Below are 21539 nucleotides of genomic sequence, written 5' to 3'. Positions count from 1 at the left end.
TGATCCCGGTGCCTCCAGGGGGCTATGTCAGCCTGCCTTGGAGGGAGGAGGTGAGGGAGCTTCCTTCCCCGCATCCCTAAATAAAATCCCAAAGCACTTTGGGGGCTGAGGGTGCCGCCAGGCTGCGGGCGCATGTGTCCGCCAGGAGGGCCGTGCGGAAGCGCTCTTATCCGGTGCGATTTTGGGGTGGGAGGCATCTCGCCCTAATGCAAGACATCTGCAGGGCTGGGGGCTGCATCCTCGCTGGTGACCTCACCCTCCTTTTGTGCCCCGAGGAGAGAAGCCAACCCCGGCAGGGCAGGGCAAAACCACTCCTGAATCTGCAACACGACAATTTTGCTCTTTTTATTTTATTTTTTTGCTCTTTTTTTTTTTTTTTTTTCCCCCTTCCCCAAAAGATCCTGTCTGAGCATTGTCATTCTGGCTGTTGCCGTAACAGATAAGCAGGAGCAACCTTTAGGACATCCTGCCCATTGTATGGTCAGGGCTATTGTGTTCATGTGCCGAGGGTAGGAAATAATTTTCGTCTGAAGAGTCGGTACCAAACAGCAGATTAATCCAATTACAGATAGCAATCTGCCAGGGAGCAAGTCCCAAACTATTCAGTTCAGCAGAGCTCCCTTTGCAGTTTTTTGCCGAAATCCAAAGCTCAGCCTGGTAGTTTCTCGTGCGGGCACGTGCACTTCTACTCCTTCATCTTTCTTCCTTTTTGTTTGCATATGGACTAAAAACAAACACCACACAGCAGCACCGACAGCAAGAAGCAGCCGAGGAAGCCCCGAGGTAGCTTTTGGCTCACGGAGCTGTGCTCGCAGTGGTGCACACCTCGTCGTGGGGCAGCTGATGGCTGCCCTGCTGCAGATTGCGAGGAAGTTCGTGGCCGAAAATGTTCCCGTGCAATCAGCTTTGACATTACGGGGTAATCAAAACACTCCCTGGGGAGCAGGGGGCGCAGCTTCTTCCTGAACACGTTTGTCCCCTGGGGCTGCAAGGCTGCGTAAATGGGCAAATGAGCTCTTTTTTTTAACTGAGTTGTGCTAAAGGAGGGCTCCCGCTGCCCTTAGGTGAGCTAAGAGAGACGACCTCCCTTCACCTGAGCTGCTCTCTGCTGCTTGGCACTTCGCAGAGGAGGAGGAGCGGGGGGGAAATCCTTCCTCTGCCTTTGTGTTGCGGCATCCTGTTTACCAGTCGGGCTCCCGGCCCTCTTTTCCTGATGCACTTGCTCTTCCTCCGCCGAGCCGGAGGGAGGAGGAGGAGGAGGAAACCCGTGCACGAGGCAAACGCCTTGTCGGTGCGGGGAGGGGGGCTCCTGCTCTCCACCTCTGCTTTCCTGCTGTGGGATCCTGCCCTTCCCCACCAGTGGCATTGAAATAGGATGGGTTGAAATCTTCAAAGTTAAAGGAAAAAAAAATGAGGAAGATGGCAATAATACTCCTCTATCAGGCTTGCAGAAGTACAGGTCTGTTTCAGCCCATCTCCAGAAACAGGATTTTGTTGGCATGAACTAGAGATGTGCTTACTGAGCATGATGCTTTTATAAATTAAACTTCTTAAAACTACTCGTGTTAAAGAGGAAGTAAGTCACGTACATGTTGTATTAAACACATTTTTTTTTTGTTTTTTTCCAAAGGATGAAGAAGAAGAAATCAAACTGGAGATTAATATGCTAAAGAAGTATTCTCATCACAGAAATATTGCAACTTATTATGGTGCTTTCATTAAGAAAAGTCCTCCAGGACATGATGACCAGCTGTGGGTAAGCAAATATTTCTCAAGCACGTTCATTAGCCTTTCCCTTTTGGATATCATTTGAGGATGACAGAAACAGCATTAGGCAAAGACAAACTAATAGAATTTGGTGCTTGCTGGAACAGATAGAGAGCTGAATCACATAGGCTAACGTGATGGCTGAACCAAGATTTGCTATTAGGAATGGATTTGCTCTTTAAGTAACTTTTTTCCCCATTTCCCAGATGGATGGTAACATGTTTCATGGGAACAACGCAGAGGAGCTGAGCAGTAAGAGTGCGTGGCTGTAAAAATAAAGCTGCACTTGAAAATTTTACCCATTATGTTTCTTATCCCATCTTGCCTATACCCCGCAGAGGACTGAAGTTTGGGTTTGAAATGGCAGAGTACAGACTCCAGTGCGTGTCCTTGTGTCCAATAAATAAGTGGGAATTATGGAATACGACGTGTTGCAATGGTGTGGTCAGCTTGATTCCTTCAGCATTGGATGTGCTCTTACTCCTGTTACTGCTAATGCATTTTGCATAGCTGAGCAAATCCAGATTCCCAGTATTAAATTACAGTGATTAAATCCGTCCTTGAAAATGTGGTAACTAATGTGAGACATATTCCATATACGTCTGACACGCATTGGAGACATTTGTCTTGGATCCACTTCCCAGGCAGAGAGGTAAAATAAATGATACTTTGTGCTTCGGGAGGGTTTCCCAGATCAGTGCTGCAGCCTGATTATTTTGCCTCCCTAGGCGGCCGGGAGCTGTGTGTAATGGTGGTTGCATGCTGGTGTTTGTTTTGCAGCTTGTTATGGAGTTTTGTGGAGCAGGCTCTATCACAGACCTCGTGAAGAACACGAAAGGGAATACTCTGAAGGAAGACTGGATAGCGTACATCTCCAGGGAGATTCTCAGGGTAAGGAAACCAGCCCGCTGCACTTGAAAGCGCAGAGGCAATCTTGCAGATATAACCTAGCTCGTGGTTCTGCAAGAAGCTGTTTCTGATCAATCCTGTTAGCCAAATCATTGTCTGAAGAGCATGTAGGAGTGGATGGATGTCTGCTCCGCGTCATTGAACTTCATCTCCTCCGCCGGCAGAGAGGACAGGAGGTGCAGATCCTCGCGGGCTGTGTGCGTCGTGCTGCGCTGTAACAGCAGCCTTGCAGAGAGCAGCAATTTTTGGTCACGAGAAGCCAGCAATAAGAACCAGAGCCCTTGCCTATTGGAGAAGCAGCGAAACAGTGCCCGTGTGCCTGTAAGATGCTTTTAGTTTGGAAAAGATCCAGGTCGCAGCAGTGTCCTAACACGAGAGGGTACAGAATGGGCTATCCCAAATGTGCTTGGCGGGCAGATCCGTCCCGCGTGCGGCTGTGTGCCGCAGAGCGCCAGCATACGGCTCTGCAAAAGTTTCTCAGGGAGAGAGGAATGCCATGTACCAGTTTTTCTGAAACTGAAGCTTTAACTAATCACGCCTCACATTTAATTTCCAGTTGGCACCGTCAGAGCGCTTTTTGAGTTGGCATGTTTGCTGCGCTAAGTAAATCTGGTGCGATTTTCCTCGTGCCTCTTGGTAAAACAAATTGCCTCCTACCCGTACCATCACACAGTGCGTCTGCTCAGTTGCCTCATCACAAATGAAGTTCTGAGGGCTTCATGCTAAAGGGAACCACCAGTGGCTCTCGCATAAATCAGTGCTGCTGTTGCCTGTGCTGCACGTTGGCTCTGCCTTGGTGATTTTTAAGACGATGGAGACATGCGATTGTGGTCTCTTGCTCAGACTCCGTCTGCTAGGAGAGAGTTTGGCTGTTGAAGTTTTGGCTGGCACATTTGAAGTCGTTGTTTACTAGGAGGAAGAAGAGTTACTGTCATGAATACCTACTGCTGGTTGTGCTTCCAGTCAAATGGGTAGCAGCATACTTTAATGCGAGGAAAGCTAACTGCTGTAGTGCTGAGTGCTGAGCTTACGCTTGACTTGAGAACAACTGTGCAGCCCTGGAGGTATGGCATGTTATCTTGCATTTATCCTGAGCTCTCCTTGGGTAAGGTGGTAGAGTCTCGCTTGCTGAGAAGATGAAAAAAGGTTTTCCTTCAGAAAAGAGTTACCTGAAAGCTGTTTTCTTGTGAGACACTTGTAAAAGGAGCCTTAATGCTTGCTAGCAGGAACTGGAATATCTAGAAAAAAGGAATGCTCGGTTCACATTGCAAAACCTGATTTGACACTGAATTCGTCAGTGATGGAAGAGAGAGGTTGTGTAACAAAGAGCTAAGTGAGCTGAGGTGCCAAGGTTTGCGCAGGTGGAGACTGAAGTGAGAGTCTCCTGTGTGGTCGGAGCAGTCTCAGAGGACTCATGTAGGGTCTGCAGGAGATTCGAGACGTTGCCCCTCAGTCTCGTCCTAACCTCTCGAGGACCTGAATGTGTTTTTCCAGTAAGACCGGATCGGACCCTGGGGAGCACGTGTGATTCATGAGATTATCTATCCTGGCTGGGGCAGCGCAGCGTAAGGCTTTAGAAAGCATCCTGTGCGAAGCCGTGGAAAAGCCTTCCTTCTCGTGAAAAATAGGAGCACACTTCGTGTTAACAGCCAGCATCGAGGCGGCACCAAGGACGTTGCCCCTTCGTTTCGCCAGTTTGTGACATGTGCAGGGAGGAGCTGCGGGTTGTATTTTTTTGCCGTGCTCATTAGCTGTTTCCAAAAAAGCAAAGAGCCCCAATGGTTCTGTAGGCAAACTGGTAAACGGCCGGTTAATGAAGAACATGTGTTAGAAAATATTTCTTTACAGCGAGCGCTGCTCCCTTAACCTTTTGCAGCTGTAAAGGTTCTATGGCTTTATTTTTCATAAAACATTAAAAGCCTACGAGGGCAGCACGAACAGGCAAGACGATCCCACCAGAGACTAGAGTTTTCCGAGCAGAGTGCCGAGGAGAAACCAAAACAGGCAGTTGCTCCGAGGGCTGCCTATTGTTCTACCCATGGCATTAGGGAGTCAAACGCAGCATATGTCTCGCCCGGCCCTCCCTCCACATGGCTGACACTTTGGGGCATGCATCCAGGTGCTGTCTCAACAAAAAGCACCGTATGCCAGGAGGTTTTGTTTCCTTTGGAAAGTATAATGCTCACTTTGTTTTTTTTTTCTTTTTTTTTTTTTTTTTTCCCGAGGAACAATTATCTGGCTTCGTAATTATGGAAGGTAGATAAGAGGACTCCAGCTTTGCTCCACAGCTTTTGTTTGCTGTCGGTGTTCCCTCACCCTCAAACATCAATGCTAGCCCACGACCATCCCGCCTCCTTCTCAGGGGACGTATCTGCGTGTTGGTGCTTCCTCCTTTCTTCCTCCCACCCCATTACCAGCCTAAATTCCAATCCCTTTAAGGGGGATTCTCTGCCTGTCAGGTGCCACCGAGGTGCACTGACCCCAGTGTCACTTACAGTGTCACTGGACTGAGACTTTCGGACACGGATCACCTGATGCTGAGCAAAGGGCCTAACTCTGAACGTCGTCTCCTTCCTCTCTTTTCCCTCCTGCAGGGGTTGGCACATCTTCATGCCCACCACGTGATTCACAGGGATATCAAAGGGCAGAACGTGTTGTTAACAGAGAACGCAGAAGTGAAACTTGGTAAGTAGGCAAGCACGTCCGCTTCCCGATTCATCTAGCCTTGTTTTTTCTGATGTTCCCAAATTAATTTAGTTCTTTAAGGGTCCTGCAACACCTTCTTCAGCATGTACACTGCCACTGCTCTCGTGTGGATCGAGGCTCCGTGTATATTGGACTCGGGAGGTGATGAGAGTCACTCCTGCATTTGGCTTGAGCGACAACGGCACCTGCTGTTCAGGCTCTGGGCACAAAAACGTGGCCTTGGTGCCGCCCTCGAGGGAGCAGTGGCATGCAGTCCCAAATGCAGTTCCAGCTCTGGCATGCCTGCTGGAAGCCGTGCTCATCCCATGCCTCTTCTTTCCTCCGCAAGTGGACATCCTCCTTTTTCTTTCTCTCTAATCTGCCTCTTCCAGTTTCTGAACGCTTTAACCTTCTGTATTTGCATCACACTGCATTCGCCACCTTTTTTTTTTTTTTTTTTTTTTTGGTTAAATATAGAGCCATGCTGAAGGCCTCCCACCCAGCCCACATCCCTTCTGTTTTGCATTACACCTTCCTGCAGCACGAGGCATAGGAAGATGTCCTGGCTGCTGGAGGAGGAAGCTCTCTGGAGAGCTTTCATCCTTCTGGTCCAAAGTGGAGCACAGTAGCTCCCGAACCGGTGCTCCCACAGAGCTTGTCTCCACCAGTTTGTCTGTGTCTCCTAAATGATGGATTCTGTGGAGCTGCCACAGCCCTCCCTCCTAGAGCAGACACAGTTACTGGTACGGAAAAGCATCTCTCACGCTTGTGAATGTGATCACAGCAGTGGAACTGGGAGCGGGAGAAAGCGAAGGGAGCAAAAATCTCATGTAACGAAACGGGCATCTCTGTTTTAGCCCATGTGCTTATGTGCTCAAAGTTAGCACCTCTTGAATAATCTTCATCTTTTGTTCCCGCTGACACATCTGCTCTGTGCATCAGAGCAGGGAGCAGCTCACCGAGCAACAAATTATTTTTGCTGTCCAATTTTACAGCAAAAAAAGGTGGACAGCCAAAAAAAAGGAGACTCGTTCACATGTGGTTTTCCCATGGCGTGAAAGCAGAGCCTGCCTGTGTAGACAAAGGTGCTTGGCTAGGAAGGGAATGGTCCTTCCTCAGCCTCCAAGACAGTATTTTGTAGCCACACAGTCCCGTCTGGGGAGGAGGTGATGCTGCACAGACAGGTCAGAGGTGCAGGAGAGGTGCTCATACCACTGCTGTGTCTCCGGACGCCTGTGGCCTGAGCACATGGCGAGTGAAGCACGGTGACTTGGCTGCCTCTGTGTTCATCATCATATTTCTCTTCAGCATGGTCCTCCCATGTGGATCTTCCACCTGGTTTTATTTCCAGCCCATCTTACAGAAGTAATCACGGCTTTATTTTCCCCTCTGATTTTATTCTAATCTTTTCCCACCCACAGTGGATTTTGGTGTGAGTGCTCAGCTGGACAGGACAGTTGGCAGGAGAAACACTTTCATTGGAACTCCGTACTGGATGGCTCCAGAAGTTATTGCCTGTGATGAAAATCCAGATGCTACATACGATTACAGAGTAAGAGAGCCCTGTTCACAGAAAAAATACACAAATCAACGCACAAAAACCTTACCTTTGCAGCATGAACACCTATGAATGATGGTAGTCTGTGAGATTTCTTATGCTTTGTAAGAGTAATTTTATTTTGTGAAGGTACATTTTGCTAGGGGAGGACGAGGTATGGATCACTGCCAATTTTATGACCTTTAAAAATTGCTGTGACTTGTGTTGTCCTAGCTTCGAGGCAGAGGGAGTAGGACTTCAGCGTGCTGTAGGTACTCAGAGAAAGGCAAAAAAGAGTTTGACTGGAGATGCTCATGTTCTCAATTTGTATAACGTTTGTACTTTAAATCGTGCTTGAATATGTCCCAGTTATTGTAATAATCCAGAACAATGCAGTTTAGGTGTTGCCTTAAATAGAAGCACCGTCTGGAGAGCTAGCGAAGTGCAGAAGGAGGTCTTTAAACTGTGCCTGTTCCTGATTTCAGGATACGTGTACATGGAGATAAAAATGTATCCATCTTGACATTTCTCAACAAAGATTATTTCTCACGTAGTTCGCCACAAACAAAAGATTTAATTACTGCAAAACCACCGTTGGCCTGATGGCATTTGCACTACCCTTAAGAATATGATGTATTCGTGTTTGAAGTTAAATTTCTCTGGTCAGAGCATCCTGTAACCTTCAGAATACTTCTCAGCTTGCTTTTATAAAAGCACAAGGGAAGAAAACAAATGAGAAAATATATATTTTTTAAAAATCTTCACTTAGACTAATGCAACTATTCCAGCTTTTAACCAAGAAAGGCAATATAGCTATCAGAAAACCAGTGATTAGGGTCTTACCATGACTATTGGGTCTGAATATCAATTTGCTAGGATTGGTAGTGATGTTAGCTGTCAGTACGGCCGTGTATGTCCAGATTTCTTGAAAAAAAAAAACAAAAAACAAAAAACACGGGAGATTTGAATTGGTGGTTTTGGGCCTTTCAACTAATTGATCAGATTGATCCTATTTCTGTTGATTTAATCACGTTTTACATCCAACAGCTCATTGTAATGAAGATAATGCAGGTAGATTTATTAGGAAGGTGACTAATATGATTTAGTAAAGGAGAAGACCTTTCTGTTGTATTTGTTAATGCAATCGTGGTGTGAGAAAGGATTCCTTCTCTCTGAAAACACGTGTATATTGCTCCTGGTGGAGCCCGTAGGGAGCTGAAGCAGTTGTCTTTCTATCTTATTTTTATTTAGTTAGTTTTGTTCTTAGAAAATTCATGGTTGAAGCTCCTGTAAGACCAGGAGGCTGTGCAGTTCAGCGTGAATGGATAGGTTGGACCAAAAGAAACGATTGCCTTGCTGGGTTTGAAAATGCAGTTGCCAGACTACTAGAAATTCTCCTGTCTGTCGTACAGAAGAGCTTATCTGCTCTTTAATTTTCACTTTTTTTAAAAAAATCGATATTCTTACCAAAAATGAACCCTGCTTTTCTCAAGAACAGATCTGTACAGTGGCTGTGCTCCTTTCTGCAGCCTCCTGCGCTGTTTTGCCCACTAAGTTGCAGGAGTCTCTTGGTTTTGCCCCTTGTCAGGGCTCTCCCAACTGCTGCCTGCACTTGAGGATCCTGGCTCTCATTCGGGAATGAAGCCGAAGAGAGGCTTCTTACAATTTTCACAGTGATGGCTCTTCCACTATATACAGCTATTATGTGATTATATTATTATTTAGCCTATTATTATTGCCTAGAAAAGGTTCAGAAATGAGTGTATTCCACTAATCCGTATTTAGACACTGAAAAAGACCTGACAGGTTTGGGGTTTTGCCCCACAGCTTTTCGTCTTTCATTTTCTTTGTCTTCTGTGGGGGGGAATACACTGAGTGTTTTCTGCGAGTCTGTTACAAGAAAACGTTCAGCCCCTTGTAAGCAAGGGAATACTGCCAAATCTGTTGTTCCATAGACTCAGATTAGGGGCAAATGTATTTCTTATTGTCCTAATGTGAATATATTCATGTGTTATTAGAGTCATTTGCATATTGTGTATGATGCACGTGCATTTGGGTGTATACATATGTATGATGTGAGAAACAGCATTTTAGGAAACCCTTCAAGAAAAAAGCAACTTACATTATTTAAACAGCCTTGGTATTTCATTACAGTTTCACCTACAATGCCTCTGCAAATGGTGTTCTTACCGTCTGAACGGGTAAATCTACCTCCTAACATATGGTCCTTGTCTCTTTCTGTGCAGAGCGACCTCTGGTCCTGCGGCATTACAGCCATCGAGATGGCAGAAGGAGCTCCCCGTAAGTGATACGTGTGCTTTTCCAGCGGGCTGATTAAGGCTGAAACGTATACTTAGGAGATGCTGCTCGTAATCTAAGCCTAGTTTTGAGGTTTCTGAAAGTGTCCTCATGTTATTTCTGTTCTCTTTGGTTTTGCCTGCCCTATAAATACAAAATTCCCCAAATAGCAACACTTCTGATAAAGATAGGATAGGATAAGCACTACAGTACAGACTGCAGTAATTTAATTTCTATAGCAGGAATATTTGGAAGGTAATCAAGCGTCAGACTTCCTTCCTATGGGTAGTATATTGTCTTTTGGAAGCGTGGCCCAGTTTGTGCAGGGGCTGGCCTGGGATGTTGAAACCTCAGCTGGGGAGAGGTGCAGCGGGGCCTGGAGAAATCCGACCTTAATGAAAAAAGCGCCTGTAGCAATCTTTGCTGTGTCGCCTTTCCAGCAGGGTGGGTAATGCTAACATTGCTTCTCCTTTTGTTTCAACTCATCGGTGGGTGGTGTTGATCTTCCTTAAAAGTGACATGACTTAAAGTGTAAATCCACCGTCAGCACAGAGCGCTGAACTTAATGCTCACTGCCTGAGAGCACTCAGGAGTTGACGTGGGTATTTTTGAGAGAGAAGCATGCACAACTTCTGGTGGCTTATTTTCCCTTCATATCTTTATTCCTTCTGAACATCAAGGCAATCAGCAAATATCTGCAAGGAGCACAGAGGGATTTAAAAAGAAATAAGGCCTGATGTTTTTGTTTTTAATGGTAATTTTTATGGAAGTCCTCAGTATACTGGCAAATATTTTTACTCCCACTCCCAGATGGAGATTGGGATTTAAAACTGGCAGCCTAAGGTACTGAAGAGTGAACTACAATATAAATATATATATTTTTTACATGTAAACAAACACCACCACCACCACACCACGTGTAATCACAGAATCCCAGCTTGAAACCTCTGTCTTTGAGATGATGAAGGTGAAATGACACACTGACATTTTACTAACTAAAAAAAATGGTCATTTCATTATAACCTCTGCCAGATTGTTGTTGTTATTAATGCAAAATTTATAAAATGAAGCAACACACTCTTGTTTTGGTTCATGTTGTAGGAGGTCTGATTTTTTTTGTTGTTTTTTCCTTCCTAATTGCACATTTGCATGAATGCCCGTAGGAGAGCTGCTCCCAGGACACCTCAGCCAGCCTTGTGTTAACAGCATTTGAGCTACCACTTGACCTCCTTTTTGCTTTACCTTCTTGTTCAGAGCACTAGGTTGCCTGGGTGGCTGTCAGTTAAAAGCTCTTTCAGTGGGTTTTGTAAGCCTGGAATTGGACAAGAATATTTTTTTCACTTCCAAACTGAAGCAGAGCTTGGCCCCTCATCACATAAAATCACAAGAGGGGTATTTGAGAAGTAAGCAAAGATGCAATGTAAATTCTAATCAGCACTTGCCTTGTTTTGTCCACTGGTATGTGGGGTCTGCCTCTTCCCCCAGAGGCAGCTGAAAAGCCCATCTCTAAGCTTGGTGGTCCGATGGCATCCACAGGCATCCAAGGAGCTTCTTCACCAAAGTTGTGGCCCCTTATCTCTGAATCCTGGATCCCTGGCACTTCACTCTCTTTCTCCTGAATTTCTGCTACATGGAGAACATTACCTCTGCCTGCAGAGGTTATTGAGCCTGAGACGGATGGTGCAAGGGGTTAGGCATAGAAAGATGATAAAAATGGAGGATTTGCTTCTAGTGTCCTTTCCTGGGCATCCTCCTTCCCTGCTCCGTGTCTGCTCTGTCTAATTCCATCTCTTGTGTCTGCTGTGTGTGTGGTGGGGATGGCAGGAATGTTTGTGGAAGCTGAAGCCATGGTATTGACAGGGAGCAGCTAAGCCAATGTCTCCATGTTTCTGTTCACTGTTGTTTTCTTTCCTCCAGCACTTTGTGACATGCATCCCATGAGGGCGCTCTTTCTGATACCCAGAAACCCTCCCCCACGGTTAAAATCCAAGAAATGGTACGTAATAATTGCCTCTGGTTCGTAACTCCTCTTGTGGCGAGATGTTTTCTTCTGTCTCACTGCATGCCGTTCTGTTACCGCGTCCACAGAATTGTGGAGACTTGTTAGCTAAAACCATTTGTTGTTATCTCCTGTGCTACGGAATCGAAGCATAAAATAAAAAGCGTGCCTTGTTTATTTAGTTCTGTTTGTCCCAGAGAAACTGCATCGCGAATTCTGCAAAAATAAAAACCAAGCTTCTTCTTTTCTTGGCAGAGCAGCATCTGTATTAAGGTGACAAATGGAACCATATTTTAAAAAATAAACTCCCGCAGCACTCTTAATATGCAGTATGTTTTCTCAGATGTATCATAACACAGAAGCAGAGCAGTGCTATGGTGTTCTAGTTGCTAAGTTGAAAGGAGCTATTAAAACTAATGAAGGCTTTTACTATAATTATTGTAAACGATTGAAATTGAGTGTGTGCTTCTTGCCAGCTGAGAGGAATCCATTAGTATCGGAGGATTTCCTCACAGTTACTGGTTATGACTGGCACGTATGAAATGAAAAAAACTCCCTAGAAAGAGGTTTTGTATAGATTGGATGTGATAGCGGGATGCTGTGATCCTGTCAAAATACTGAAGTGACTTGACTGCCTCGTCAAAACCAACATAATACAGACTTGGCTTGCTTGCTGGGCTTGGTCTTTGCCTGGGTTGACTTATCTGTGAACTTGTCCTTGTCAGGGCATCCCTCTCCCTCTCCAGTATGTGCTTTCTGCATGTGTTAAAGGGATAGAGATGCATATACAGTATTTGCATGAACGTTTCATGAACCTTTCTATTTGGATTCATAACATTCGAGGTGTGAGGAATAACAGAAAGCAGCGAGGTTACCTTCAGTTGAGCCTCCTGGATGACACCAGGAGAGTGAAGGGATGGGTGGAAACCGTTGTTGGTTTTGCATTTAACCATTTAATGGAAGTGTTTGCTGCCCAGGCACAGGAGCAGTCTGAGAGCACCAAATAGGCAAAAAATCATTCAACTGTTTTTATTTAGTGTAGTCAGTGATGGGTTATGAGAAAAAAGGCCAAATGATGAAAAATACGGTCGTGGGTATTTTCATGATGGGCATTTTGCAAGGCAGCTCGTTTGGTGACTTCTGTCTGGAGAGGTCCTCTTGCAAGAGTCCAAATTAAGTGCAAATTTAGAAAGACGGTGCTCCAGTTTGACAAACTGCCATACCCTGTCACTTTACGTGGTGTGCAGGAGGAGCTCAGTTGGGTTTATGCCCTTCAAATTGTGCCGGTGAGAATTTGACCCCACACGCTGGTGTTGAACAGCCAACGATGTTCAACACCCGCCTGTTGTTCTCTGAGGATTTATTTGTCTGGCTCTTAAGGTGGAAATTAAAATAATTGTAAGCTCTCACAGGCCTATCTCAGTGAGCCCAGGTGCACGGAAAAGCAGTGTGGTGCTTCTTGCATTGGTGAAACATTGGCAGCAGCTCTTGCAGCTTTCCTCTTGGCTCGTCTGAAGTAGACATGCCCTTCGATAGCATGGGCAGGTGGAGACACACCAGAGCTGCCCTGCCTGTGCTCCAAGCAAGCTGGCTGCAAGCCAGCGCTGGCCCAGAAGCAGCAGAGCTGGGTTTGCATGATCTGCTTTCGCTAATACATCCTGCCTTTCAGGGCAATTATGGCCGTGAAAGAGGGCACATTACTGCAGGGCTGTGCCAAAGCGCTGCAGGTATGTCAGCATCACCCTGTGTCCAGCTAGCCTGATGTTCAGCTGGAGGACGCTCAGCTCTGTTTTGGGTGCACGCTTTCAGACAGCACTTGTACCGTCCTCTGGGACATGATGCTCTGTGGAAGGAATTAAGGAATTCACAGGAATTAGGCTTTGGGGGAGAACAGAAGAAAATTGTTTGAGCTGAGTTCTAGCTATGAACTTAAGTTTTGTTCCCCCTCCTTCCTCTTTTCTCAGGTCAAAAAAGTTTTTCAGCTTTATAGAAGGCTGTCTAGTGAAGAATTACATGCAGAGACCTTCTACAGAACAGCTGTTGAAACATCCGTTTATACGTGACCAACCAAATGAAAGGCAAGTTCGAATCCAGCTTAAGGACCATATAGACAGGACCAGGAAGAAGAGAGGAGAAAAAGGTATGCAGCTTCTAAAAATCCAGTCTTGCAGCTTATTAAAAATAGGCATTTCTGTCCTGCTTTTTGTTCAAAATCCCCACCCTTAGAAAAGCTCCAAACAACCCATACCCTTGAGAGGTTCTTTTTTAATTCATGGGTTGACTATCAGCAGACTTTTAGGTTTTATTCTCTCCATCTACGGAGAAAACATCAGTTGCAAGTGTCATACTTTCAGAGAATTTAAATTTACTCTCATCTAGGCTATGCCTCTTCCATGTGAGTGTTAAACAGTAGTCAGGAGGATGTTGGCATAGATGCCTTGCCCTTTTTTGCTTTGTAGTAGGTTCATTCCTGGAATGATGCCATAAATCAGACTCACAGGAAATAACACATCACAAGACCTATGAAGCGAATGTCTTGGGCAGCCTGTACTCTTTATTCAGGTGGTGCCAAGGTTTTCCAGGTGTCTTGTCTTAGAAATCAAACTTGGTGCCATTCAGGAAACGTGCTGAAAATCCACCGCAAGGCACTGCGCTGCTTTACACATGTGGGAAGATGGGCTTTGTATATACAGGATGAATCCTGGGGTCTCAGATGGATCTTCTCACTGAAGGGGACAGGAACTGGTTCACTAAGGTGCTGCTGCCAGTCCCCACTGTCCTCAAATTAAAGATAAGCACTACCTGGACCATTGTTTCTTTCCTGTTAGATGAGACGGAGTATGAATATAGTGGAAGTGAGGAAGAAGAGGAGGAAGTGCCTGAACAAGAAGGAGAGCCAAGGTAATAACTGCTGTTCGGAGGGCTCTGGGCAGTTCATGCCAAGTAAGTCTGAAGCCCATGACCATAAATCAGGAGCACACTAAATTTCTGTCTTCTGTTAAGTGTGTGCACAAGCCACACAAACCACCCGGAGGGTTTGAATACCTCTTCTATGACTGCTAAAGGTTTTAAAGCTCCCTTTCACGTGGCTTAGAGCCAGAGAGCTCTGAATGGAAGGAGATTTATGGCAAATGTGACTGGTCAGGGGCTCCAAAATGTCAGGGTTGGTCCTTATTTTGCTTGGCCTCATTTCACGCCCTCCACTGCGAGTGTGTATTTGATGTGCATCCAGTGCCTTCATTCTGAGAGAAATGAGATTAAAATTTAACGTCGTGATATATTTTATTAATGTTCCCCTGCTTTGGAAAAGGTATTTAATGGCCCATCAGGCTTCATTGTATGGGAGGCTTCAACTTCCTTTTGTTGCAGTTCCATTGTCAATGTGCCTGGAGAATCAACCCTCCGACGTGATTTCCTGAGGCTGCAGCAGGAAAACAAGGAACGGTCTGAGGCCCTTCGGAGGCAGCAGCTGCTGCAGGAGCAGCAGCTCCGTGAGCAGGAGGAGTACAAGAGGCAGCTGCTGGCAGAGAGGCAGAAGCGCATCGAGCAGCAAAAGGAGCAAAGGAGACGGCTGGAAGAGGTAGAGACAGGAGGCTGGTGCTCGGCGCCAAGAGCCCCTCTTCCACTTGGGTTTCCCATCCCCACGCCCATTTAGAAAGGGTTCCCTGTAGCTCCCGCACACCTCAGGAAGGAAAACAACACGTGCAAATCCGCTGGCAAATGTAGAGCACAACACTTAAATCCATGTTTGGCTATTTGAATATGAGCAGTCTTCCGAAGCACTGAATATCCAGCAGCTCCTGTGGAGGCAACAGAAGCCAAATCCTAGTTGTTTGAAGGGACCTGGGGGAAAGCTTGGTCTCTGTTCCAAAGAAGAGACAACATGTCTAGGCTTTAGGTAGCTGTGGAGAATAAGAGACATAAATTATTCCCCTATGGATTTTGTTTTTTAATTGGGCAGTGCCTCAAGATGATTTTGGGGGGGATGTGACATGCTCAGAATTTCACTTTAAAGCTTTCTCAAACATCTGTGTTTGGCACTCATTCCTGGTAGGCAGAAAGCTTTTTTTTTTCATGTCTTACTCCTCTCACACATAGTACCATGATGACTAAAAGCCACACAGAATTATAAATATGATTTAGAATCGGTGCTGAAATTATAATTGTACCAAAATTATTAATAACTAAATCACACTTGTGATATGGTAGGTGTGCAGTATACAGTCTGAAAAACAAAGGGGAAATGGAGATATAAAATACTGTTCTGTCCTATTTTTCACCTCCTAAGCTCTTGTGCATGTTTATATCTACATAGTAGAATATTCACTATGAGCTTCAGAACTTTCAGAACGGTTCCTTAGCCAAGGCTGGGTATGAGAGCTGCAGTGAAACCAATCATCTGGCTCCTCAGGAAGTGCAGGGTCAGATTCCAGCCGTCCTTAAAGGACCTCTTGTTTGAGTCGCTGTTTCTAGCGCTCACTTAGCAATGGTGGAAAAACTACACCCAGTTTGGTTTTCCAAATCCTTGTAATGTTTAACGAGGAGGCAACCAGGACCAAATGTTGATTTGCATCCTGACTTCAAATTTCACGTGACGTGTTTGCATAACAAATAACAGAAAATTCCAAATAGCTTTCCAGGTCACGCTATGCTCCTTATCCCTCCTCTGCAATGTGCCAGTGCATTTAGTGCTGTTGTAAGAAGGGGCTGGTAAGCAAACGCTCAGCCACAGATAGAACCAGGAGGAGGGACAAGGGGGAGGCTTATAAACTCCCTTTCTCCTCTGTTTCTTCCCCACCCTTCTGAGATTGCCAAGATAAACATCATTGCTCATCCAGCTGTTTTTAGACTCTGGCTCCGTAGCGATGTTGCAGGGGGAGCAGATCATAAAAAGATGCTAGGAAGAGAGAACAAGGAGCCAATGTGAAAATATTTTTTTTTTATTAATATTGTCAAAAAAAAGTGGGCGAAAGTTGAGATATCAACTTTAGCTTAGTCAACAAGGTCTTTTAAATGCCTCTATAATTTCCAGGGTTCTGCAAGGGTACTTCTTCGGTGAGGAAGGCAATTACAATTAAATTATCTAGGTCATTTAACTTTAGTAGTTTCTTTTTCAAATAAAGGAGATACTGCTGCTAATAATGGAAATTAAGCAACATCCCTCTTTGCTGCGCAGGGTTGAAAGTTTTTTGGGATGTTGCAGAACTCACAATTCAATGAGCACTTGAAAGAAAAGGCAGGTACCTGAAAACAGTCGTTTAAAACAGTCCTGCTGCTTCTTAAAATACAAGGCAGAACTAACAACTTTAGCAACCCCAAGGCAGCATGTAATGTAGGTTGATGTATTACTGAATAAGGTTACACAGTAAACCATGTAGAGTTTGAAAGAGAAAAGCTATTATCTTTTATTGAGTCTATAACCTCTGCCTGGTTCACTTAGAAACATAAATATGAATGACAAGCTGTAAAGGTTTCCTTTTGCAGGTGGTGCTGGTGAACATTGTCCTTAAAGTGAATTAAATGAAGGTTCACAGTGAGCTTAAAAAAACCCAACAACTCAATTTGTTGGATCTTCTGCTGGAAAAATGTGTGGTCCCCAGTGATTCCTAACAAAGCAACAGCCAAAACAAGCACTTTCAGATGGGGGAAGGGTGGTAGACACGTATTTAGATAAACATCAGTGTTGTGACACAATTGAAGGCCAAAATATTGAAATGTTGTCACTCTGTCCTTAACTCACCCACTGTTTTGATGAGGCTCGTAAACAATGAGAAGCTTGGTAATGTGAGTTAAGATTAGCATCAGGCATTGAATCTTTGGTTTTTCACCGGTTTGTTGATATTTTTACCAAGCATTGCTTTCTTTTCATTTTTGCCTGTATACAGTAAGTGTGTATTTTGGTATACCTATTTGACGTTCTTTGGGAAGAATTTTGTGCATTAGATAATCTCCTTGGACAAGTTGCTTGTCCCCCCTCCACCCCCCCCCCCCCAGTTCCTAAATTAAAATTGAGGGCTTGTTCTTACAATGCTGGCCCAGAGCCTAGACAGTTTTGACTAAGACTGCAACAGGAACGGTGCTTAGGACATCTGCCAAATATAATTCTCAGCAGTATAAGAGAAAAAGATTACTTTTTAAAAGGCGTATAGGTGACTTTTGGAAGTCGTCATTGCAGGGACCTTATAATTTGTGTATGGCTTAGGAGGTGGAAATCATACAGGGTCAAGGTGCAGGAAATTACTCGAAACGTTTTGGAAAGGGGATTGCTCTTGCTCCTCCCCAGCCTCCTTTAAAAATGAGCATAAGGATTCATTGCATAACTCTCAGCTCTATGACACACGAGTACTTAGATGGTTAAAAGCAGAGATCTGAGCTGATCTAGGCTGTCCTAACAGGTGCCCGTGTTTCTGTTCAGCAACACGGAGGCACCATTGCTCAGTGTGATGCATGGGGAGAGGCATTTGAGTTTTACCTAGTGAAACCAAGTCTGGTTTGACAAATGCAGAATTAGCTGTGGTGGAATCCCATTCTTTGTGGACCTCTGCAGTTTTGGACAACCTGATTAAGTGATTTATCTGGTTATGAGAACCTAAGATGGATGTTTTTGAGGGGATAGGGTATAGCTCCGTTGGCAAGAAGTACAGTCCAGTAGAAACAGATTTTGATTTACAGCACAGTAATTAGAGTGCTGAGGACCCAAAGACTTCACTGCATGTGTTTGGAGACAGGAGGAGTTGCTTTGGATTAGCCGAGGTCTAGACTGCCTGCCTGCTTGCGGTTGGAGCGCATCTGCCTTTTTAATTTCATCCAAAAGGAGTGGTTGGCACTGTGAAACCTCTTTAAAATACGAAACAAAACCTGGTAAGAGGAGATGATTGGATGATTCACTTCAAACGAGCATTCCTGATTTGAACTGAGATGCTAATGTACGTGTACCCGCAGGTGATTTCTGTCGGGGTTTGTTTCTTTTACAGATTATTCATATCTACTTCATTTAAATAGCCTGCAGTTTGGACTGGTTCTGAGTAAGAAGTTCTACTCCTGACTTTATCTCTACTGTGGGCAAAATAAAAGTCTCATTATCAGTCTTAATAATCCTCTTCCTAAGCTGATAGCAGCCTACCTAGTTCTTTGTGCAAGAAATCATAAATGCATGTATTTATCAGCCTTCAACTGAGTATAAGGAAGAGCACTACTATTCTATGAATATAAAATTAGGGTGGTCTACATTCATCTTAGGCAATTCGCTGTCTGAACTGGGTCCTGGATGTGTTGGTCTATACCAGCTGCGTGTGAACTTGCATTGCCCCCTCCTGGTAAATCGTGCTCCACTGCATGGTCTTCCAGTTTGGAGGTGCAGGGCACCATTATGAGAACATCTTTAATGCACCCTGAAGCCAGATAAGGAGGCAGAGTATTTACACTATATTTTCTATATTTTTTTTTTCCTTGTTGGTATAGTAATGTTTTGTGAAGTGCAGAAATTTGAGGCTTGCGTGGGTTTCTGTCAAAATTCTGTTTTGGCATCTCTGAAATTGCTTTAAAGAGTTCCTGCCCTCACCTTCTGGGTACCAGTTACCTCTTTGAAAATAAGCTTTTCATCTGACACATATAAGTAAGTTGGTAATACCCTATCCAACTAAAGAAGATCTGTATGTGCATCCATCGTTTCAGAGAATCCAGATCTCTATTTGCTGTCTGTTGGTTAGGTACAGGAGCTGTGTTTTACTCCAGGACTTTTTTGTATTGCGTGATAAGAATTACAGCAGCCAGACTTATTAAAGTCAGAAATCTAGTCTCTATAAACAGAACTTAAACTGGTTTTAATTCAGCCTAAAAAATTGTAGTGGTTTTCAGCTTGGGTCAACGACAGCTTGCAGCTAACAAGCTTTGCCCTTGCTTTTGACAGAAGGTAGAGTAGGACCTGAGAGGTGCTTGTCACCCTAGGTTTCCTTTCCCTTGCTTGTTAAATGTAAATTCCACTTTATTAACAGCCAGTCGTTCGATGATCAGGTTTCAAGGCAGCGTCCAAAGGAAGTGGACCTGTTCTCCTGCAGCTGGGGCTGGGAAGAAGCAGGTCATGAGGGTGCTTGCAGGGGCTGATGCAGTGCCAGGTGCCTTGCCTTCCACTCCCTTGGCAAGGGGCTGGTGGGTTTCTGACGGGAAGCTGGAAGCCATGCAGAGAAACCCCATCTCTCTGTGTACTTTGGCGCCTGGACAATAGCACGTTTGTGATTTGGAGATTTGACTTAACCACACACTGGTGGCAGAGAATCTTTTTATTTTATCATTTGCTGGATAATAAATATCTCCTGCAGGTGCTGAGCTAGCAGTCTTATTCAAGGCTTGTTTAAACATCTCGTCTTTTAACAACTGATATTTTTTCGCGATGCCATGGGAAATCAGCTCTCTCTTAGCCAATTTGTAACGTATTTTTATATTATTAAGTTCAGTTATTTATATTTATTGCTGACTACTTCTCCCTTGGTTCAAGAAGTGATGAATTTGTTTCATCCAAAAGACCTAAACTCTTCCCATCTTCCTCGTAACAAGGCTGATGCCATCACAAGATTTGCAGTGCATCCACTTGACAGTGTCAACACAATGTTGTCAGACAGACAGGCTTCGTATGTTTAAGAAGTGTTTGAGCTGATAAATGTGCATATTAACCAGCCAGCAGTGTGTTGTCTCTTGCATCCTCAGGGCGACAGAATTATTGTACTTCACATCTTAGTTTTCTTAAACAAAGAGCCTGTCAGACTTGATTAGCCAAGAGGCACCTGAATATATTGACTTAAATATAGAAATTGTTTGACACAGCTGTTTATATTCAGAAATAAAAGTGCCTGCTTAATCCTTTTAAAGAGCTTATAGAAAGGAGGGAGGTGGAGCAGCGAAACCCATGAAATGCGCTGTGTTCCTCGCTGCCTTGCAGCACTTCTGCTATTTTTGTATCAACGTTCATTGAAGAGAGCGTGCTTAAACAAGAGAGAAAAGGCTGGTAGACGTGTTTACTTAGGAGAGAAGTCAGAGCAAGGAAGCTTTTTTTATTATTTTTTTTTTTTCTCTGAGAAGATTCAGGAAACATGGGGAAGAAGAAAACTTGTGTCTTGTGGCACAGGGAGGTGATGGCGAACACAGGCTGACTTCAGGGGCAAGGAAGGAAGGTGTCACAGTTACAGAGAGGGTGTATATGAACAGTAATCTTCAAGCAGAGTGTGTGTGATCCAAAAGAGCACCTAGTTCAAGAAAGTCATAAAGCAGCCCTTTTTATTTAAGTATTACCAATTCCTAACCTGTGTGAGTTGTATCAGTGTTGATTCCAGAAGACAGAAAAAGCTGTTGAACTTCCAGTTACTTCATAGGTATGCGGGTTGTCATCCTGAGCAGGGCAAGTTCATCCCATAAAGTAATACAGGGAGCAAAATTTGGCCTTTGCTCATTCAGTGAGCACACCTCTGAAATCCGCACCAGTAACCATGGATTTAGGAACCCCAATAAAATCGTAATCTGAGTGCTCTTGCAAAACTATTTGGAGTGTCTTAAACCTGCAAATCCACGGCAGCTTCGCTTCAACAAAAGAATTGGTGATTGTATTAATCTAAAGGTAAAAAGGACTAACAAATGTAGTTTTTCATTGTGTTCTTTCATTTGGGATTAAATCTGAGTATGATTTTTAATTTTTTGTTTAAATGTCTTCTGTGATTTTTAGCATATTGTAGAAATGTATAATGAAAGCAAAAGTAGAGAGATGGTTGAATGGGAGACAGCTGGCTCTTTTGACACTTAGGCAGTTGTGGGAGGCTGCCTGGGATTTCAGGGTAGGTGGACTAACTGGATGCTTCTGTAGAAGTGCAGGAAGAGTTGGTCACGACTGTACAGGCATTTGAAATGTCTTCTCTGAACATTATACATGGTTCTATCTGGACATAAATGAGTTGGTTCATGCTTTTTAGAGCTGTTTTCCATGTTCTTTTCAGATTTCAGCAGACATATGAGCACCAGTTTGCATTTGGGTTATGTCAGGAAGCTTATCTGTGTAAGCATAAAGGCTTAGCTCAGCTCCTTTGTCTCTTTTACGTGTAGGTGCTTTTGATGTTCTGGGAGGGGCTGAGGTGCTGTTGGTCAGCCTTCCATTCCCTGTTGGGCAAAGTTTTGGGCAGTGCATTAAATTGAGCTTGACTGTTGATCCAACACCACCAAATTCTTTGCAGACTATGAGCTGGTCGTTACGAGAGAAGCTGCTTACCAACAGCTCAGACAGTTGTCGTTTGAGTTTTAGCTGATTCAGTGGGGCCAATAATTTCCTTCTGGTGACATGTGGATAAGGTGTAGAAGTCAAGA

The 21539-nt window shown here is 44.4% G+C and overlaps 1 protein-coding gene across 1 annotated transcript in view; it reads left to right on the top strand.

The window, feature by feature from the left end:
• Positions 1–21539, top strand: part of MAP4K4 (mitogen-activated protein kinase kinase kinase kinase 4) — a 131896-nt gene that overhangs the window by 77536 nt on the left and 32821 nt on the right. Inside the window, exons 4-12 of the mRNA XM_084286926.1 lie at positions 1631–1756; positions 2548–2658; positions 5271–5361; positions 6783–6913; positions 9145–9199; positions 11114–11192; positions 13160–13335; positions 14024–14096; positions 14565–14775. Coding sequence (XP_084143052.1) covers positions 1631–1756; positions 2548–2658; positions 5271–5361; positions 6783–6913; positions 9145–9199; positions 11114–11192; positions 13160–13335; positions 14024–14096; positions 14565–14775 — 1053 coding nt within the window. The remainder of the gene's footprint in view (positions 1–1630; positions 1757–2547; positions 2659–5270; positions 5362–6782; positions 6914–9144; positions 9200–11113; positions 11193–13159; positions 13336–14023; positions 14097–14564; positions 14776–21539) is intronic.

The sequence above is a fragment of the Netta rufina genome, assembly GCF_964035555.1.
Source record: "Netta rufina genome assembly, chromosome: 1".
Taxonomy (NCBI): domain Eukaryota; kingdom Metazoa; phylum Chordata; class Aves; order Anseriformes; family Anatidae; genus Netta; species Netta rufina.
The sequence above is the reverse complement of the archived record's forward strand: the minus strand, read 5'-3'. Positions and strand labels throughout refer to the sequence as shown.